Source organism: Amphibalanus amphitrite, unplaced genomic scaffold (assembly GCF_019059575.1).
Source record: "Amphibalanus amphitrite isolate SeventyFive unplaced genomic scaffold, NRLGWU_Aamphi_draft 001115F_arrow, whole genome shotgun sequence".
Taxonomy (NCBI): domain Eukaryota; kingdom Metazoa; phylum Arthropoda; class Thecostraca; order Balanomorpha; family Balanidae; genus Amphibalanus; species Amphibalanus amphitrite.
The window spans coordinates 112,954-121,997 of record NW_024882609.1 but is presented as its reverse complement, the minus strand read 5'-3'; the positions used below and the strand labels follow the sequence as shown (position 1 = coordinate 121,997).

At 52.5% G+C, this 9,044-nt stretch overlaps 1 protein-coding gene across 1 annotated transcript; it reads left to right on the top strand.

The window, feature by feature from the left end:
- The first annotated feature begins 324 nt into the window (after positions 1-324).
- Positions 325-8,193, top strand: LOC122370263. Its single transcript, XM_043345720.1, has 2 exons — positions 325-460; positions 5,234-8,193. The coding sequence occupies exons 1-2, from the start codon at positions 325-327 to the stop codon at positions 8,191-8,193; spliced, it is 3,096 nt and encodes a 1,031-aa protein (XP_043201655.1).
- The last annotated feature ends 851 nt before the right edge of the window (positions 8,194-9,044 follow it).

Sequence of the window (9,044 nt, the reverse complement as noted above, 5' to 3'; positions counted from 1 at the left end):
TTCAGTTCAAAACTCCATGTTAGAAGTGGCATCTTTGCTTTAAGTGTTAAGGAACTAGTAAGTGACGTGCTTTATGGCACATCTTTCCCAGAAACTCAAAGCAGAACCCCAAGACTGCAATTCTTTACTGGTCCAGTGCCTGATTTACAGCTGCGACCGCTTTGTAGTACAGTATAACGCGCTCATGCTGAGGAAAGTATCTCGAGAGGCAAGTGTAACAGGGTGTTCAGTTGGAGCGCTGTGGTGCGGCGCTTGTCCGCCTCGGCCAGCAGCGCAGCAGCAGATGGCCGTGGCACTTCGATGCCAACGGCGGCACACTCTAGGATGGTGGCTGACGGCCCGGGGCGTGCCGTCTGCGGCTCCTTCCGGGGCGCCGGCCGGCTGGAGCCGACGGTGGCCGTGGGCATCGGACGGACGACTGTGATGGCCGAAGTCTCGTCCTCTTCATCATCGGATGCGAGTATCCTCCGTAGACAGCTCCAAGGTGTTAATGCCGCCAGGCACTTCGAAGTCGTAGGCTGGGAACATGAAAGCATGAAAGTCGATATATACGCGTGCAGCAGTTTCTTACAAATCATCGAGTATTGTTTACATAGCATGTACTTTGTCTTTATTTGTTTTTAACTTTATGTAAGTTTAAAATGACCATAAGCGATGGCATGGTAGAGCAAGATGTCAACACAAAAAGCGGCTTAATAGAACAGTAAATATTAAAGTAAATGCTAAGATAGATTTGCTTGCATTACTCATCTAATTTTAAGTGAGTAAACAATTAAAGCATGTTCACAGGTGCACTGAAAGAAATAGCACAGTTGGTAAGCTGCCCATCAAATCAGTCGAAAGGAGAAGAAATCACAATCCTGTCCAGTGAAGTGCATGCATAAGTGAAAGGTGGTATGCGGAGCAACTGGCGAAGACTGAAACTTGATTAGAAAAAAAAGCTTTCTCAGATGATTTCTGCATTCACAAATTGACGGTGAAAATACTAGTACAGGCCGATCATTACCAACACAGTAGGTGCACCATGTCCCCGTTAGATGGATGCAATGCATGGCTAGAATCCAAATGAGGATCATAACCATATACAGCAGACATCCCACAAGTGGCATAGTGGCATAATGAAGAAAAAATAGCGCAGTTGGCAAGTAGCCCTTAAAGTCAGTTAGACAAGTGAAGAAATCACACCATGCAACCCAGTGAAACACATGCCCACGTGAAGAGTGGAATGCACGAGTGAATTGTGAATAAAATCATTGATAGACGAATTTCACATGCAGAGTTTGAGGAAAACAACTAAGTGAAAGTAGGACAGCAAGTATCATAAGATGCTAAAAATAATATTTTTTTTTGGTCATGGTTGTGGCGATGTAGAACAGCTGTCCGTTGCCCTGATTCTTGGTGATTTAACCCTCGCCGGCCGAGGGGGGTGCCGCCCCCCCATAGGGTTTTTTTCGCGATAGCTCCGAACACGCTGGCGATAGAGAGCTCAAACTTGGCATACCTGACCTTTGATCCAAGCCGCAGTTTTTGACACCAACCGCATTTTTGGGTCAGGTCAGGTCACTGACATATGACGTCATAAGTGAACCTCTGCACGGTCTTCAGATGTCGCAACTTCGCAACGCCCTCACTGCCAGAGGAGATGTCACAGGGAAATGAAACTTGCAGGATCTAGTATCCATTATGAGTCTCACAACTTGTATATCTCGGATTTTTCCTAAAGGTCATATGAGGTCAGGTCATTTTCGTGACCTCACCATTATAAGTCAATGGGGAAAAATGAAAACTGCTATTCTGGCGCCGGGAACGATCTCCAACTATCTCAAGCACACAGAATCGTGATTTGATGCACTCCTTGCAAGGTTAGATGCGTCACTTTTGCAATGTGGACCTTGCGTGACGTCATTTATGACGTCATCAAGGTCATATTAGTTTTTCCTCAATAACTCTTGATAAATTGAGCTAGCGAGTCGAGAAAGCCACCAATGGACTCAGGAAGACCTGCCGAATCGAATGATATGCGACTGGCGACATGACCTCTTTCGACCAACTTCGTGACCTGGGGGTGCTGACCTGACCTTGACCTGAGGTCAACACCCCAAGTTGACCTGACCCGGACAAAAAGTATATCATTCGACGCGCCTGAGCGAGGCGAACACGATGCTGCCAAAATCGCGGCTCTGCGGCCGTTTTTGCGAAGTTATTCACCAAAAACTGAGCCGTACCCTGGGGCACTTGACCTGACCTCAGAGGTCACCGGTTGACCTAGGACCTTAAAATCGGGTAGCAATCTCTGCGTCTCGTAACGGCGCACACGCTCGTTTATTCCGCGACGCGCTAGCTCCACCAGGGGCGAAACGGCGAGGGGGGGTCGTACCCGCCCCCCCCCCCCCCTCGGCCGGCGCGTATGTAGAAAACCAATAGGTCCGGCGAGGGTTAACCTTGTATCTGTAGCTGCCCGGAGAACTCAGCATGATGTGATGTTTATCCGTAACATTTTTAAAGGTGGAATCTCATCATCGTTTTTACTGCAGTCATTCTCACTCTGTGTACCCGGTCGTGTAACCAGGCAGCAAACTAGTGTACTGCTGAATGTACCATTCGCTCGAGTGAGCACTGTCAAGGAAGGACTGTTTGGTAGGCTGCCAAGACAACTGAACCGTTTTCTGGACAGACATCCTACTGTAGACATGTTCAACAGTAGCTTCTATCATTTTCGTCGTTCTGTTAAACTATACGCTGCTTCATTATGATCATGTGCTCATGTGAATCAATTGCAACTCTGCCGTATCCGGACTAGTCATTCAGCTTTTACCTTTTACTTTTGTTCCACTTTTAATCATCATCGTCATTCTTGTATATCTATATGTACGGTTTTACTGTGCTTTACTGTGCGTGTGTGTTTTTTCGAGTAGGTTTGTGCTGTATGCGTGTTTGATTTTATGAATTGACTTTGTCTTTCAATGGGAATCCCGTCGACGATCTTGGTAAATAAATAAATAAATCAAGCGCTCCGTAGACTCCCCAGAAACTTCATTCGGGGATTGGGGGCACGTGCTTGTGGGGTGGGAATGAGACCCTGAGCTCGGTAAAAAGCCAACGCCCCTTCATCGGTGGAGCAGATGGCATGCAGGCCCAAAATTCAGGGATCAAGAGCACCCGCCATGGCGATCTCTATCGACATTCGACACCCGTATGCAACCTTTGTTTATTTGTTAGTCTGGTATCATTAACTTTTCATACTATTGCAGCAGGTTAGTGCCCCTTTGCAGTAAGTTAGCACAATCGCAGCGGAGTACCAATGAAGCTGCCACTAGTTTGACAAACGTGACCTTGGTCGTTATGGCTTACCTTGGCGGGAAGACGACGGTGACGCCAGCTTTACCGATACCGATTTTTTTTTTTTAAAGACAGGTTTCCATTTTTCTTCCAGAGCAAGTTCATTAACCCGGCAGGCGGTGGGCCTCCCGGTCACCTTCCGCGCGGTGGGGGAGGGGCATTTTTTGCCCCCCCCCCGTATCTCCGAAACTACTGAACGGATCCGGAAAATTCAAACGGCGTTCGATAGCCCTGTCAAATTTGTTAAAGGAAACTAAATTTCATTGACCTCGGGGTCACCGATGACGTCACAGGTCAGGTCAAAGATAAAACGTTTCACCGTTCACAGGGGAAAGGCGCTATAACACCGAGTAAAACGCATTTTGTCGAAAATCAGCGATAGGGCGTCAGTTGTCTAGTACATATGTTGCTATTAGAGGTCACTGGTCATACCAGGTCAGGTCACAGGTCAGGTCACCAAGGGTCACCACATGAACCCAACTTTACTAAGGTTGTGCGATGCATGTTTTATGGCCAGTTTTTCATTTCCAACTCAATGGTGTTGGTTATAAGACCATCAAGTACGGTTTAGGTCACTTTCTGGTGGAGGTCAGGTCAAAAAAGGTCAAATTTCAAAATTGTGATATTTTTGCATAAAATGCGTATTGATTCGATGCAGCTCGTCACGGAGAGTCTAATGGTGGTCTTTGTTTTGCGCTACGGGGTCTAGAATTGCTAAAAATTGAGTTTGAAAAATTGACGTCATCAATTTTCAAGTTTTTCGCTATAACTTGGCCAAAAAAGAGGTATCCATCTCAAATTTGGTTATAGGTAGAACGTGGTAGGGACTATCACATATATTCCGGTTTTCAGAAATTCAAAAAACTTTGAATTTTTCGGCTATTATATTCTAAACCAAATTAAATTATTTTTTGATTTTTGAGGGTCAAAATCCAAAAATTTCAAAAATCCGAGATAGCAGTTTTGTAGCCCTCCTAATTTTTCACCTCTTATATCTGAAACATTTTTTTTTGTATCTCTAAAGCTGTAGGCCTGACAGCTCTTCCCGCGAAACCTTTTTTTAGGTCGAAAATGGCAAAAAATGACGTCACTCTGACGTCATTAGCGGCCAACCTATCATAGCCTTTGGATTTTTTTGGTCACAATGTGCAATAGCTATTCACGGGAGGGTACTGAAAGTTTGGTGACAATCGGCGCGGCGGTTCTCGAAATATATCGAAAAAAACTAAAGGGGGGGGCAAGAAAATGCCCCCTCTCCCCCCCCCCCCCCCCCGCCTGGATGGTTAAGATATTTCCTATACGTCGTTTCGCTATCCACTCACAAACTCACAATTTCATGGTTAACATCACCTTTTGTAAAGTATTTTATCGTAAGAACTGTAGGTTCATCAATCATCAACCCGTGCCGGAAGCCAGTGCAGGAAAGATCACCTGCAATGTTTCCTGCACGGCTAGGATAATGCTAAAGGGATATTTCGGTGGATAGGAATAGTAATTTCTGGTCAACCCATGTAAATGTTTTCCGATAATTCCTGATGGCAGACTGACGAGCGCTGTTACCAGGGTTTCGGAGTCGTGGTAGCGCTGTTCGACTCCAACTCCGGGTCTGATACGAAGGGCAATGGCGGCCGCCAAAATTTTGCGTGATATGACGCCAAGTGCTAGGTCTACGTGCACGGGGAGAACGCTCCTTCTCTCCGGTTTCCTCCATGCAGTCACCATTTCTCCCACGTGGCCGCAGCTGAATCCACAAGACAAGAGGTCAGCGGCCAGCGTGGAAACCCGCCGAGAAGCGCGAGACCGCCACAGCACAGCAGCTGTGCACGCGCTTCACTGCGGCTCTACAGAAAGCCAGCGCGCGACACATCCCTGTGGGGCGCGCGCTGATCCGAAGCCCTGGGCTACAGACCCGGAGAGCTGGAGGAGGCCATCGCGGACCGCCGCTCAGCACAGGCCCGAGTGGACCCCGCAGTCCCCGAGACGATCCAGCACTATGTTGAAACCAGACGACGAGCGGCGGAGGTGGAGGCGAGAGTCTCCCGCCAACGATTCCACCAGATGGTATCCGAGGAGCTGAACAAGCCCAACAGCATCGGCCGAGCGTCGAAGATCCTCAAACGATGGGAAGGTGCGACCGACGACGACCACAGAGACGGCCAGGCTATGGAACACGGAGGACGCCTCCTAGTCAAGGACGGCGACAAGGCCGACGCCTTCTGTCAAACATACGCCTGGGTCTCTCGCCAAGTAAGGGCTCCCAAGGTCGACCGCCTGGCGAAGCAGCAGAGGAAGGCCCTCACCCCGTCCACGTGCCGAGAGTGTGACGGCGCCCGTGTGGGATGCTGCGGAGCCTTCAGCATGGACGAACTGGTCCGGCAGCTGAACTCTCTCAAGTTGAGGAAGACACCCGGTCCCGACGGCATCACGGCTGAGATGCTCCTCCACCTGGGCCCTACCGCGCGACGGGAACTCCTGCACGCCATCAACAGCAGCTGGCAAGAAGGAGCCGTCCCACGTGAGTGGCGCCAGGCCACAATCTGCCCTATCCCAAAGGCCGGGAAGGACAAGCGCCTCATCTCCTCATACCGACCGATCGCGCTCACCAGTCACGTCTCCAAGCTGGTCGAACGCCTAGTCAGCAGATTGAACCACGTGGTAGCGGCCCGGAACCTAATCCCACCCGAACAGGTGGGCTTCCGTGAGGGCCGCTCCGTGGAGGACAGCCTGGGGCGACTGTTGCAGCAGGTTCAGGACGGATGGCAGCGCCCGCGATCGCGTAAGAAGCAGCCAGCGGACGGCGAGACGGCCCAACGCTACGTCCTGACGGCGTTCGACTTCTCCCGAGCCTACGACACGGTGAATCATCGGCTACTCCGCGTCCGACTGTTGCAACAAGGCATACCACTCTGCCTCATCACCTGGATCTGGAGCTTCCTCCGCGACCGCCGAGCTCACACAGAAGTTAATGGCACCAAGAGCCGCGAGCGAATCTTCAGAGCAGGTCTGCCACAGGGAACCGTGTTGGCGCCGATCCTGTTCCTGTTATGGGCGGCGCCACCGGCAGACGCCCTGAAGAAGATCCCAGGCACGACGCCGTACATGTACGCCGACGACACGGCGACGCTATGCTCTGGCAACACCATCCTGGTCGCACGGCGGAGAGCCCAGCAAGCGGCTGATGTTCTGGTGCAGTGGGCCCTCGCCTCGAAGATGAGGGTGGCGAGCGAAAAAACTCAGGTGCTGGTCCTCTCTCAAGCCCCCAAGGACGCAGTCGACTGCTACATCAAGGTAGCAGGGGAGACCGTGGCCGCGGGCGCCCAGCTGAAACTCCTTGGAGTTACGCTAGACCGCACCCTCCACTTCGGGGCGCACTGCAGAAATCTGCGACAGAAGACTCGTCCCCGGATAGCCCAGCTCAAGAGGCTAACTGGGCGTGACTGGGGCCTCCGAGAACAGCAACTTCGAGCGGTAGCCAATGGATACGTCAGGGGCCCCCAAGAACATGCTGCTGCGGCCTGGCTGCCTGCCACGCCCGCTTCCCACGTCGAGATCCTCGAACGTGAAGTGCGGGCGGCCGCGCGCGTGATCACGGGCTGCCCCGTCTCAACACGGACCCACGCGCTGCTGGCGGAAGCCGGTATGCCCCCGGTCTCGGCGCGGCGTCTCTCGCTGGCGGCCCGCTTCCTGGCCAAGGCGAGAGCCCTGCCGCGCGAGGACCCGCTCCGCACCGTCGCCGACGAGGTGGTGCCGGCGCGCCTGTCCTCAGTCACCGGTTGGAGACAAGTGGGCACGGAGGTTTGGGAGGCGGCTGGCGTGTCGTCGCCGATCGAGCCCATCCTCCCTAGCCGGCAACCCCCATGGGTGACCACGAACGGCGTGACCTTCCGCCTGGACGTCGGGCCCGGCCTCCCGCCGAGAGCAGCATCTGCCCAGACGAAGCTGGAGGTAGCCACTCTCCACCTGAGCGGCCTCCCACAATGCGCCACGTGGGTATGGACGGACGGCGCGGCCGACGGAGGAGTCGCCAGCGGAGGTGCTGGAGCTCTGCTCGAGCTGCCGGACGGCGAGACCCGGGAGCTGCGGGTCGCTGCCGGAAAACTCTGCTCGAGCTACAGGGCGGAGCTCGTAGCCCTCAACGCAGCACTCGAGTACCTGCGACAGCACCCGGCGCACACAGAGGATCCAGTGGTGGTCTGCACAGACTCTCAAGCGGCTCTCCGAAGGCTGCAGGAGGGACCGTCTGCGCAGTCATCGCCCCTCGCAATTGAGATCTGGGACAGCCTGCTGGAGCTGTCGTCGAGCGGTCGCCAGGTCCTCCTACAGTGGATACCGTCCCACTGCGGAATCCCGGGGAATGAGCGCGCGGACCAACTCCCCAAAGACGCCTCAACTCTCCCCCAAGAAGACGTCCCTGTTGACGTGACCACGGTCTACCGAGCTGCGGCGAGACTCGCGCGTGCCCGTACCACCAGCCAGTGGCCTCCTGGCTGGTACCGCACGCTGATGGAGGGGCGTCCCCCGCCGCCGGTTCGTGGATCCAACAGGCTGGACGCAGTGGAGACCCACCAACTACGAGCAGGACACTGGTCCGGGTCAGCCCAGAACCTGCATAGAATCGGGCGGCACCCATCGCCGGAGTGCGCCCAGTGCAGTGATCGGGGATGCCGGGCAGGATGGTGCCGCGCCTGCGGCGAAGAGGCCGACACCCCGGACCATGTCCTCCTGCGGTGCCCGGCGCTGATGAACGCCCGGCTCCGCATCTTCGGCACCATCTTCCCGAGCCTGAGCGACGTGCGACGGGACGACGCGGTGGCGGCCCTGGCGAGGGTCGCCAGGTACCTCCAGAGCCGTTAGGCTACAGCTCACCAGAGCCTGGAGGGACAACACAACAACAACAGAAGCGCGAGAGGCGGCGATATCACGTACACGAGCATCGCCATCATGTCGGTCATTCCTGTGTTGATACTTTTCGGAGCATTAACGAAGAAAGTAAAAATTCAGTTGTCATTAGCTGTTTTCACGACGGGCTATCCGGCGAAGGCACCTAATTTGACCAAATCTGCACCTAATATCTTACAGCAAATATCTTCATTTTGTGAATTTGCTTCAGTGTTTTAATCGATGATGCTCTCTGATAATATGACAAAGTAGGCATATAAGCAAAAAGTGCAACCCTAGCTGATAGCTACTAAGAAACAGGCTGAACCTAATTTGACAAAAGCTGCACCTAATCTGCACCAGATGTGCACCAAATGTGTACCAGATGGCCGTCTTGAAAACGGTTATTTAGCCTTTGACTCATCAAATACTTCAGATAGTGGAAGTTATAACGCGCATGCAAAATACTTGGATACTAGGGGAGATCCGTGTAAGACGCCCAGGGTCGGTAAGAGGCCCCATCGCTTTTTTTACCAAACCTATAATGTCATTTATTTTTTAAATGTTCTTGTAATACAGAAGCCCTCTTGAAACAACAACTCACGAAACCTGAGGTATCAGGTGCGTCGCAGCGACTTTTGGTAAGCCTGTTTCTGTTTTTGCCCCTTTACTTGCTAGATATATGCATCTTTATTACCCTTATATATCTGAAAAACAATGGCTATCAAATGCAATCTTATCTCATCGAAATTGTCACATGTTAGCTTCAGAATAGACCATGTTCTGGTGCGCTGCAAATGTCTCATAAACCATAAATATTGTGACGT